Source organism: Elephantulus edwardii, unplaced genomic scaffold (genome assembly GCF_000299155.1).
Source record: "Elephantulus edwardii isolate Elephantulus edwardi_28Jun2011 unplaced genomic scaffold, EleEdw1.0 scaffold00021, whole genome shotgun sequence".
Classification (NCBI taxonomy): Eukaryota; Metazoa; Chordata; class Mammalia; order Macroscelidea; family Macroscelididae; genus Elephantulus; species Elephantulus edwardii.
In genome coordinates, this window is record NW_006399771.1 from 14,131,882 (window position 1) to 14,144,599 (window position 12,718).

Consider the following 12,718-nt stretch of genomic DNA (forward strand, 5'->3'; position numbering starts at 1 on the left):
AAAAAAAAAAAAAGAAGTGATACTAATGGCTTCAATGACCACTAGCCATTTGAAGTCTACCCAGAGTGCCTCAGAAGGAAGGTCAAAAAATTTACCTCTAAAAATCCCATAACTGAAAAATCATACTCTGTCACACATGGGTCTCCATGAGTCAGAATAAACTCAAGAACAATAGTGCAGTGCATAAGAACTAGAAACAAGTGTGGGAGAAAACATCCCCAGATCCTAAAAGAGAATTGTTGTTAAAAAAGAAAAAAATGTGCTTTGCGAAAATGTCTAAAGAGCAAATTGATTTTTTTCACTCATCATTCATATATATTTCATGACATTAATTTCAACCTGTAATTTATTGAACATGCAATTAAGAAGTATTAATAATAACTGGTGATTGCAATGCAAAAGTTGGATGCAAACAAGGATTGGTAGTCTGAAAATAGGGCCTTCATAACAGATATGAGGCCCTAGATGGCACAGGCTGTGTATCCTTTCACCATACTTATTCAGTCTGAATTGTTGTTGTTTATTGCCTTCCAGTTGATCATGACTCATGCCAGCCTATAAACAAAAGGCCTGAAGCCCCTCTACAATCATCAACATTTATCAAAGTTCATAGAGTTTTAGAGACAAGTTATTTAGCAAGTGGATGTCACTCCTGCTTCCAAACCTGTCATAGTATGTTATTGTTGTTATGTACCGTAAGTCACCTGCGATCTATAGCGGCCATATGTACAGCAGCTCTGAACCCCTTCCCTGTCCTGAGCCAATCTCACTAATTCTGACACACCAACCCATATTGAGATAAAATCCAAGAAGCCGGAGAATGTGGCATCATGAATGGAAGAAGACTCAGCAACAACCTGCATTATGCAGATCACTTAACCTTGCCTGCTCAAAGTGAATAGAATTTGAAGCATTTACTGAAAAAGACAAAAAATTTATACCCTTATGTATGGATATATATAATCAAGAAAACAAAAGTACTCACAACCAGACAAGTAGACAACATCACAATAAATGGGGGAAGAGGCTGGGAAGATTGAAGGTGTCAAGGATTTTCATCATTTCCTTAAGTCCACAATCACTACCCAGGGAAGCAACAAACCAGGAATCAAAAGAATTCCCTACTTCCAAGAACCTCTTCAAAGTTCTAAAGAAGGAAGATACCAGTTTAAAACTAGGATGCATCTGACCCAACCTATGATATTTCCAATTGCTTCATCTACATGTGAAAGTTGGGTGATGAATAAGGAAGAAAAAAAAAAATATGCCTTTGAATTGTGGTGTTGGCCAGGAATTCTTAATATAATAACAGACTGCTAAAAGAAAGAATAATTCTGTCTTGGAAGCAGCACAACCAGACTGATTAAAGGCAATAATGGGGAGGCTTTGTATCACAAGTTTTGGGCATGTTATAAGATGGGTTCAGAACATGATGCTTGGAAAAGTGGAGGGTCAGGGAGACAGATGAAGACCTTCCCGGGAAATGGACTGACACAGTGATTGCAACAATGGGCTTAGGACAGTTGAGATTGTAAAGATGGCACAGGATCAGGTAAGGTTCCTATCTTTTTTTATCTAGGGAGCCAATGAATCAGTACTTCCTAAATGGCATGTAACATAAAAGCTGAGCTGTTATTCTAGCTTAATGGAGAAAAAAAGAAAATATTTTATTTAATTATGTCTACTATCAACCAAGAGTAACAAAACAACTAATAAATGAAATCAATATTTTATGAAGAACCATTACTTTAAGCAAGATTTTTATAAGTAAATAAGTTTCTTTTCCTCATATAAGAGAAATAAAATTTGTATTTCTATTTTATATTAACACTATTTGGGTATTAACTTTTAAAAAGCAGTTTGAAATAGCTTGAGATCCATAAATGTTGCCAAAGAATGAATAATCATATGGTGTTTAAAACTATAATGTTTTAAATCCAGTAAATCACAGAATGTTCTTTTCTTTTGGCTGCAACAAATTTACAACTACTTGGCATTTTATCGACAGTTTTTTTCTCTCTTCTGTTTTGAGGGGGTGAGCAAAATTATAATTATTAAGACAAATTGATAGCTTGTAACATGTGCACTTTAAAATGCTTTTCTTATATCCTCTTTCCATTTTCCCTGGTTCTTTCTATAGAGAGAGCTGCATTGGCCTAGTGGAAAGGAAGCTATGCTACCAAGCCAAAGGTGGGTGATTTTCATCTGTGGCCCTCAGCCAGGTTCAGGTTGTCTTCCTGTAAAACATTCTTCTAGGTGGTATAGCACTGGTCTGTGCATTGCTGTACAGAGGTAACTCGTGGTTGCTCTGATGCTGAAGACTGTGACAGTGATGTGTCAAACGTGGTAATGGGCACCCATGATGGACAGTGTTGGCTGGAGCTTCCGGAATAGATCAAGCCTGGAAGCAGGAGCGGCACCCACTTCCGAAATGGCTTGTCTCCGGAAACTCTATGTATGAACAGTGCTCAGGCCATTCGTTCATAGGGTCGCTATGAGTCGTCTACGACTCGACGGCATCAAACAACAACAACAACAACATAGCCCTTCCTTATAACAGCTTAAGTGTTGAGCTGTTAACAAAAAAGTCAGAAGGTAGAACCTAAAAGCTGTCCCGCAGAAGAAGGATGAGTCCATTTCTTCTCACTAGATTTTATTCTTCCTTCTCGTTAAGATTTACCATCTTAGAGACAGTGAGTGTTACTGTGAGTTGGAACCTACTCCAGGGGAGTGGGTACTTGATTATTAATAGAAAAACAAATTGTTAAGGTTTCTAATTTAATCATAGCATTTATGATATTCTTGGAACTTTATACTCTTATACAGGGTTTCTATCAATTATGTCCAATTTAATGCTGTGTTATTCATGCATTGTAGGCATTGTGACAATTATAAAAGATGAATATGTTATAGGAGACATCTTACCTTCCAGTGTCATAGATGTGCTTGCTGCCTTCTTTCTTACCTACTGGCTCAATGAAAATAATGATCGTAAAAATCAACATTCATTGGATGCATATTAATGAAAGTCATTGTTTTGCATATTTAACAAAATCATCTCACAGCCTGACTTAATAAATAAGAAGGTATAAGTGTATAGTTTGATTCACCTATTAGTTATGCTATTTACTAGCTAGATTACTTGGTTAAGTTACTTAAACTCCAGGACCTCAATATTTTTAATCTGTAAAATGGGCAAATAAGAATTAACTTTCTTGATCTATGAAGTAATTGTTGTTGTTGTGTAGCGTGGAGCTGGAACTGACCCATAGATGACCCTATGATGGATTTTCAGAGACAGTTAATTGAACAGGCAGAGATTTCCTATCTTTCCTCTGGTGGATTTGAACTGTGTGCTTTTGAGATTGCAGTGCAGCTGCTTGCAACTGGACAACCAGAGCTCCCAATCTATAAAGTAGAGATCATATTATCTAGAACAAAGGATTCTTGTGACAAATCAATCATGCATATAAAGTTCCTAGAATAGTATTAGATAAAATTTTTAAAAATGAGCTAACATTATGATAGTCATTCTATCATTGAATGAATATTGTCAGATTTAACAAGAATGACACAATTACAAAGAGACAGAGTCAAAATCTCTAAACCTTGGCTTGGCACCATGGACATCTGCAAGAGGTTTTAACTGTACTAACTACTAATTTTCAACAGATTTTGCCCTTTTAGGAAAATCAAAATATAGAAACAAGAAAAGGTTGCCTGCTGGAGAAAGCTAAAGAAGCCTTTCTAAACAATGTGGTTTGACTGCACAGTGGAGATTTCAGTGATTTTGCAGTAGCTTCTTTAAAGGAGAAAAGAGAAAAATGATAGAATACTTAGAGATCTAAAAGAATTGTACAATATAATGGTGGGTTGTTGTTGTTATGTGCCGTCGAGTTGCCTGCAACTCAAAATGTGTTTTCTTTGCTATGTGTTCACCCCTCAACACAAGTAATAGCAAGCATCACATGTTATAAAAGGAGCAAACTTCAGGTAATTTGTTACTATTATCCAGGCAATTCTATGCAGACAGAAGGACGCCTAGTTAAAGCATATTGTGTGCCCTGAGCTAGTTTTAACTGCATTGAGTCAATATTTCAGCATTTAAAGAAAATTAATAAAATACTTAAGATCAAATTATGGCATTTCCTTCTTTTACTCTCATATTTGAGGCTTATTTCTATATATTATCAGTTTTTAAAACTATAGTAAATGTTGCTATCAAATTTATTTTTCAAAAGTGAAAATGGAAACATTTTTGCTTCACAAGAACTGTTGTTGTTATGTACCATTGAGTTGTCACTGAGTGTAAAATACTAAGTATTTTCAGGCATCATTTATTTACTCAAAAAAATAATCCATGAGACTCCACACTAGCTGTCATTCTACTATATTAAAAATAGGACTCAGGTGACCTAGTGGTAAGGACTTGTGCTGCCAACCCAAAGGCGGATGGTCTGAATCCATTAGCTACTCTGTAGGCAAAATATGGGCAGTCTCCTCCTGAGTGATTTACAGCCTCTGAAAACCCACTAGAGGGTCAGCTCAGAGTCAGTGCTGACTCAATAGCATCCAACAACATATTAAGATAAAGCTCTTTTCTTCTGCAAATGCTGCTGCTGCTGCTGCTTGTTTTTAATCCTAAGAAATTTAAAGATTTGAAGAGGACAAACATTTTCCCCCAAGTTATTCTTCTTATTTCAAAAAAGCATTGTGGAGAAGGCCATCATGCCTAATAGAGAGGTAGGGGGAAAGGTGAAGGCTTTCAATGAGATAGATTTGCACCATGGTCACAACAATGGGCTCAAATACAATAACAAACGTGAGGATGGTGCAGGATCAACATTCAATTCTACTGTTATTATGCTTGCTAATTGCTGCCTACCCTAATGTATGTGGTTCAAGTCCACCAGCTGCTCCTCAGAAGATAGATAGATAACGTGATTTCCATGCAATTCCTTCCATGCGATTTACAGCCTCTAAAGGCCTCATTGGAGGGTGAACCATGAGCCAGTTCTGGCTCAATGGCAATTAATTGAGTTTGTTGATAAATTGAAGATTATTTAATTACAACAACCCTTACAAATTATTTATTGTTGTTGTTATTGTGTGCTGTTGAGTCAGAACTGACTCATAGCTGACCTTCCATTGGGTTTACAGAGGCAATAAAGCACATGAGGGACTACCTACGACTCAGTGACAGAGGTAATGGATGTAGGTACCTCAGAGACAATGAAATTGGCTCAAGATGGAGCAGGGTTCAAAGCTGTTGTACATGGAGTCGCTATGAGTTGCAGGCAACTCAATGACACATAACAACAACAACAGTTCCTGTGGAGCAACTGGTGAATTCAAACCATGTGCTTTTGGGATTGTTGTGCAGCTTCTTATCACTAGGTCACTACAGCTTACAAACTGTTTAATATTACATATTTATTCTTTTTTAACCTCCAACAAGTCTCATAAAAGAAAACTAAAACGTAGATGATTCCCCCTCCCCCCCTCCCCTGTCTGGATAAACATAAGAAGAAAATGGTACCCAGGCTACAGTGGTCCTCCCTTGATAAAACAGATAGAAGAGACAGCAGTAATAGATGAGTGATATAAGTAAGAAGTAAGCCAGACAGATGAGAATAGTATTTGAAGCATTTTTGCATGCATATGTTCACATAGCATTTTAGTCATATAATGCTACACTTTAACTTATGAATATCTGTGGGATAGAGGAATCCTCAGTGATGAAGAGAGACTTTATTCAAAAGTGTACAGTGGAAAATCAGCCTTCACAATAGGCTTCCTTTAGAGAAAACCCTGGGTTAGCCATCACATATGGCTTTCTAGGGGGTTGATTCATCTGGTCCAAGTAGGAATAACAATTGGACCACTGTGCAACAATAATTGCTTGCTGTGGCAAAAATTGAATCAGAATTTCCTTCCAGGAAAAATTTTTAAACAAAAAGATATTGCTACGATATCTTTGACAACCACATCTGTCCCCATGAACTGTGTTCAAGTATGGGCCAATCAATGAAAGGCAGTGAAACTTAGAGCACCATAACTATGTAGCCAGCTGTATTAGATGTGTCCAAAGTATTCAGATAAAAGGAAAGGAGAACAAAGCACAATTGAGAATTTTGCTCAAGCCAAGATTTCATTACTTTGGGAATCAATATAATAATTCTGATCCTGAAATAAGTAATAAAAGTATCATTTAAATATACAATTAAATCCTGAGTAAAGGATAAAGGTAGGAGAAGTGATAATATAATTAATAAAAAATATTTTTTTCTGTTCTAAAGAGAAGACAGTAGATTTATTTAAAATTATTATTAACACATCTTGATTGCATGTAATCAATTCAGACAGCAAAATTTGGTAAAAATTCTCAGTTTCTTCCTCTTTGGCTCCAGATGTAGGAGCATATATTTGAATAATAGTGCTGTTAAAGTCTTCCTTGTATACATATGAATATTAACCTATAACTCATGACAATGTATTTCAGAATAGAACTTGAAAGTGACTTTTCTACTATGAATGCAACACCATTCTTCTTCTGTTTTTCATTCCCTGCATAGTATACCATATGTTTATCTGATTCAAAGTGGCCAGGGCTGGTACATCTCATCTCACTGCCTATTCTGTTAATGTTCATGCATCCATTTCATTTTTAATAATTTCAAGTTTTCTTACATTCCAGCTACACACATGCCATGTTTCAATTATTAAATGTTGTGTGTTATTGTTTTTCCTCATTTCCACTAAGTTCTAGTCTGGGCCCTAACCACTCCACTTCTATAATTATCATTTCTGTAGTGTTTATAGTGTTTTCAAAGGCCTGTTATTTAAGAAGTGGATGGTCAATCCTGTTATCCTGTCTTAATCTGGGAACTCTACCTGTCATATCTGTCCCCGATGGGTAACCCTTATGACATTTGACACAACAGGGGCATAGCTTTCAGTATCATAGCAACTGACAAGTTATCTCAGTACAGAAAACTTACAGACAAGTGTTGTACTACCAAGAACAATGCTCTCTCCAAATACAATTAAAACTAGGCCCAATGGCCACAGGCACTCGGGCCACAGGCAATCAAGCCAAATTGACTTTTAAAAACAAAGACCCAGTCACCACTGGACCAATAGGCAACATCATGATGGTTGGAAAAGAGATTGAAACTGTCTACAACTTCATCTTCCTTTAGTCCACAATTAACACCCTTAGTTCAAGCAGTTAGGAAATAAGAAGACACATTATACTAGGAAAATCTGCATTTAGGGACCTTTCCAAATTATTAAGAAGTAATGATGTCAATTTGAGGACTAGGTTGCATCTGATTCAAGCCGTAGTCTTTCTGGTCTTGCTATATATCTGAGAGCTGGACAATGAATAGGGATGTCAAAAGAATAGCTCATTCTTTTGAGCTGGGGTGTTGGAGAAGAGCACTGAAAATCCCATGGACAGCCAAATGAGCAAACTAATAGGTCTTGGAGAGGGTATAGCCAGAGTACTCTTTGAGGCAAGGATGGTGAGACTTTGCCTCACATGCTTCAGGCATGTTGCTGGGAGGAAGTATTTCTCAGAGACGTACATGATACTGGGAAGGGTGGAGGGTGAGCAAAGGACAGGAAGACCCTCGACAAGGTGAACTGACACAGTGACTGCTACAAAGGACTCTTACATGTCAGGTAGTATGAATATGGCATAGGATAGATAGGGCAGGGCTCAGATCTTATGTTAATAAGGTTGCTAGGAGTAGTACTCGACTCCATGGCACCTGACAACAACAGGATCTAAAACAGGTAAACTTTGGCATAAAACCAATTGATAATGTCTACAACAGCCAGCACAGGCATTCCTGTTAACCAAACAATGCATACAAATTAACACATACAACCAATGCATAAAAATGTTCATAAGAAAACATGTTCAGGAATGTTATTGGCAGCACTGTTCATAGAATAAAAAAGTATCAGAACAACTAATGTTTCCTTATAAATTGTCTGCACAATTAAGTATTAAATAATAATGAAGAATGAGCTATTTTTTTTAAAAAAAGAATGAGCTCTTTTAAAATACCTAATGAAATCTTGTATACATCGTGTATGATTCCATGCTTATATTTATAATAAAATGGAAAAATATGCAAGGTTAATCATGTTTAAAAAATAATTATCCTTTGGCAGTTCAGTGATGATTGGAAGTAACTTTTAGGATATTGGAAAATTTTTGCTTTTTAATCTATGCACTGGTTACATAGGTGAACTTCATGAAATTCCAAGCTAGTATTTACCACTCATCCCTTTATCTATTTGCATATTCTGTTCCTGGCTCCACTTCTTATAAATCATATAACTTTGAACAAGTTATATTACCTTTCTTGGACTCAGTGCTCCCATTTATAAAGCAAAAGCACTGTCTAGTTCAAAGGATTATAATTAAATAAGTTAATGGGCAATATAGATAGCTCTGCCGGCTCAGTGGTAAGTAGTTGCGATGTTAACCCAAGCAATGCAGTTTGAATCTCCATCGGAGAAAGATGAGCAATCTCCCATGCAATTAGCTGCTTCTGAAAACACCCTAGAGAGTCAGCTGAGTCTGTTCCAACTCTATGGTGCATGACAACAACAGGCATTTGGGAAATCTGTTGTCAAGGAACTCTGCAAAATTCTAAAGAACATTGAGTCAGTTTTAAGACTTAGATCCACCTGATCCAAGCCATGGTCTTTACGTTCACTTGCTATGCGTCTGAAAGTTGGGCAATGAATAAGGAAAAAAGAAGAATCAATGCTTTAGAACTGTAGTGTTAGAGAAGAGTATGGACTACTCCACACACTGCCAAAAGAATAAACAAATATGTCTTGAATAAAGTGTAACCAGCGTGCTGCTTAGAGCAAAGATGGTGAAACTTTGTCTCACATAAGTTGGGCATGTTGTTAGTAGGTTCCAGTCTTAAAAAGAAAATTACATTCGCTTAGAAAGATAAAGAGTCAATTAAAGAAAGGAAGATCCTCAACTAGATACATTGACACAGTTACTGTAGAAATGGGTTCAAGTATGTCAGAGACGATGATAAGGAAGGGTTTGTATCTGTTTTTATAAGATTGCTATAAGTGAGTCATATTTGACTTAATGGCACCTAACAACAACCATGGGCCTAGAGGGAACTCTGGTTGCCTAATTGGTAAGGAATTTCACTGCCAACCCAAAGTGAGGCAGTTTGATCTACTAGATTTTTTTTTTCAAGTCTTTTATTTTAAGAGACCACATTGTGTTTTACAGATGTCCACCCACTCAGGTTTCTGTATCCTTTAAGAATTCATACATTGAAATTATGGCAATCTTTGCTCTCAATCTTAACTTATGTTTTAGTCATTATATGTTATCATAGAGCTTTCTCATGGAGAAAAAAAAGTCTATGCTCTTACACTCCACATACTAGCTTTGGGATACAATTTTACTATGAAATACTGATAAATGTGTAATTCTATGATGTGGGCACAGAGCTATCAGTAAGCATGTCTGTTGTGGTGAGTGACGCATTATTATCTTTCTGCCATTGTTCAATCCATTTCAAGATCTGATTTACATTATCCTCTAGATCTTCTGGTTTATTGCTAGCCAGCTGGTGTACAATTTCTTCCTTGTAGGACGCCATGACTTCTTCATAAAGAATCTGGAAAATTTCACAGTGAATATTATCGTAAAGTTTCTTCTCATTATAATCTCTTATTTCAAGTCTTTTGTACAATATATGGCTATCTGTTCTCAGCACAAAAACTATATGAAACCAGCATTCAGGAAAGAAATCACAACCATGGTAGTCAACTATAACTCCACCTTCTTTCATTTGGTTTTCTAATTCATCCACTACTCTGTCTTCATCTAAGATGGGACAATCATATTCTTCATCATAGCCATCATATAACTGCCCTTCTTTAGCTAAATCACCCACATTAATGTATTTCAGTCCTGATCTTGAGGCAAGCTCTTTGTCTAGTGTGGTTTTTCCAACCCCTGGTGTGCCAGTGAGCAAGATGTTTGGAAGCAACATGGTCCCCACTGCAATGGCTCGTAGCGCTTCGACTCTATCTACTAGATTTTCTAAGAAAAAAAGATGGACAATCTTCTCTAATGTGATTAACAGCCTCAAAAACCTGCTGTAAGGTCAGCTAGCTATAAATCATTTCAACTCCACAACTCATAACAATAACAAGAATGGAACTAGAAGGAAAATGTGACTTTTTGTAATCATTTAATATATGAAAACAATATGAGGATTAGAAGACAGATTCATAAATACATGTCAAAACAAGAGTGATTAATAATAATGTGAAATGTTGTTCTGTCCTTGAACTTTCCTGACTGCAACATGTAAAGAAGGCTTGGGATTTTTTAACCCCAAGGGAAAGAGGTGTGGACCAGCCATAGTTTCCAGAGGACAATATATTTCTATGTTCTATCATCCAGGTACTCTGTCCTTGAACTTCCCTGACTGTAACACATAAAAAAGGCTTGGGATTTCTTAAGCACAAGAGAACAAACAAGAAGCAGTGGCAGTTTACAGAAAACAACAGTCATCTTGCGTCAGGTCCTTGGGGCCAAAAGGGGAGCAAGTCTTTCACAGAACACTGCCCTCCCTTGAGACAGTATACATTTATGAAAGTCTAATAGATACAAAGAAAAGATACACATAATGTCAAGAAAGTAGCAGAATGCCTCAAACATCAAATGAAAACAAAAATAACACTTCTCCTAAAAAAGCAGACCCAAAGAATACTCAAGACCCCAAGACACAGAGAACCAGAAGAAATATGTTGATGAAAAAGTATGTGAAAAACTACAGAAGAAGGTGCAAAAGATGGAAGAAACAATGGAAGCCACTAAGAAAGTGAACACTCCAGAGACAGGGAATCAGAAGAAATATACTGATGAGGAGCAACTTGAACAACCACAGAAGAAAATGCAAAAGGTGGAAGAAAGAATTGAACTGTGGATAAAAAAAGGCACAAGAACTTAAAAACCACCACAAGACAAGAGGGTACAGCCAACACAAAAACAGAAAAGCACAAAAATGCAATCCAGAATATTAAGACCAAAATGGCAGATGTGCCCAACATGCTGTAGGGACAAAAGAGAACTAAAGAGATGGAAGAGAGAGTCAGTGAGCTAGAAGACAAGAGCCTCAATGGAAACATACTAGAAGAAAAACCACAGATGATATGTGAAGAAAACATTAGAATCAGGTGGAATGACATAAAAAGGAACAATATACATATGATTAGAATTCCAGAACACAAGAAAGGCGTGAAGTCATTGACAAAATTAGGAAGCAGTACTAGAAGATTATGATGAACTGAAAAATTCATGTCCAAGAAGCTTAGTGAACACAAAATCAACTAGACCTAAAAAGAAAAACATCAAGATATAGTATAATCAAATTCTCCAAAATAAAAGATGGCAAAATATTAAAAGGAACATTAAAACACACAAACATCAACAACAACAAAAAAACCTAAACCAAGCCCAACTAAGAGTCACCTGCACAGGGGAAACAATTAGATTAAGTTCTGATTTTTCAATAGAAACAAGGTGAACCAGAAGACAATGGGAGGGCATATACAGAAAGTAAAAAGGAAACTACGACTGACAGAGGATCCTGTACCCACCAAAACTCTTTATCAAATATGAAGAAGACAGGTCATTCACAGAAAAGAAGGAAACTAAGGAATTTGTGAAAACAAAACCAAAAATACAAGAAATTTTAAGGAAAATTCTTCACACAGAGATACTGAAGGAAAGTAGATGGATTATAATAACTAGAAATAATGAAAAAAGAAACATAGCAAAATGACAATGATAAAACCTGACCTGACAATAATTACAATTAATGTGAATGGACTAAATGCACCAAAGATGAGAAAAAGAGTAGCAGTGGATTAAAAACCCCCAAAACCCAACTACATAAATATACTCATAAATATGTTGCCTATAAGAGACACATCTAAGAAACAAAGAGAATGATAGACTCAAAATCAAAGGCTTGAAAAGATATGTTAAGCAAATCGAACCCACAAAAATGTAGGTATGAGAATACTAGTCTTTGATAAAATAGATTTCAGGATGAAAACCACAATAAAAGATAAGGAAAGACACTATATAATCATTAAAGGCACAATAGATCAAGAAGACATAAACTTGGTCAACCTTTATGCACCAAACGGTTGTTGTTGTTATGTGCCCTCGAGTCGTTTGTGACTCATAGCGACCCTATGCACAACAGCCCTAAACCCTGCTCTATCCTGCGCCAACATGCACTGCCTCTGACACACCCATCCCAATTACCCCAGTCACCGAATCAATCCATCTCATAGAGGGTCTTCCCCTCCTGCGCTGTCCCTCCACCCTCCCAAGCATGATGTCCCTCTTCAAGGACCCGTCCCTCCTGGCAACATGTCCAAAATATGTCAGATGAAGCCCCAGAATCCTTGCCTCCAAGGAGTAGCTTGGTTTAATCCTCTCCAAGATGAATCTGTTTGTTTTCCTGGCAGTCCATGGTACATTCAGTACTCTTCTCCAGCACCACAGCTCAAAGGCATCAACTCTCCTTCTGTCCTCCCTAGTCATTGTCCAACTCTCTAATGCATAACAAGCGTTTGCAAAGACCATGGCCTGTATCAGGCGCACCTTAGTCTCCAGAGAGACACCGTTGCGCCTGAG

The 12,718-nt window shown here is 36.9% G+C and overlaps 1 protein-coding gene and 1 pseudogene across 1 annotated transcript; one reads left to right on the forward strand and one right to left on the reverse strand.

The window, feature by feature from the left end:
* The window catches only part of LOC102867230, a 72,182-nt pseudogene extending 69,159 nt beyond the window's left edge, over nt 1-3,023 (forward strand).
* A 6,462-nt stretch (nt 3,024-9,485) lies between these two features.
* LOC102867640 (adenylate kinase isoenzyme 6-like) lies at nt 9,486-10,052 on the reverse strand. The gene has a single exon (XM_006882585.1). It carries the CDS (start codon nt 10,050-10,052, stop codon nt 9,486-9,488), a length of 567 nt encoding a protein of 188 aa, XP_006882647.1.
* Nucleotides 10,053-12,718: the final 2,666 nt, after the last annotated feature.

Bases quoted from the DNA above. Each gene is read 5' to 3' on its own strand.
- LOC102867640 (XM_006882585.1), bottom strand. From the start codon at position 10,052: ATGTTGCTTCCAAACATCTTGCTCACTGGCACACCAGGGGTTGGAAAA.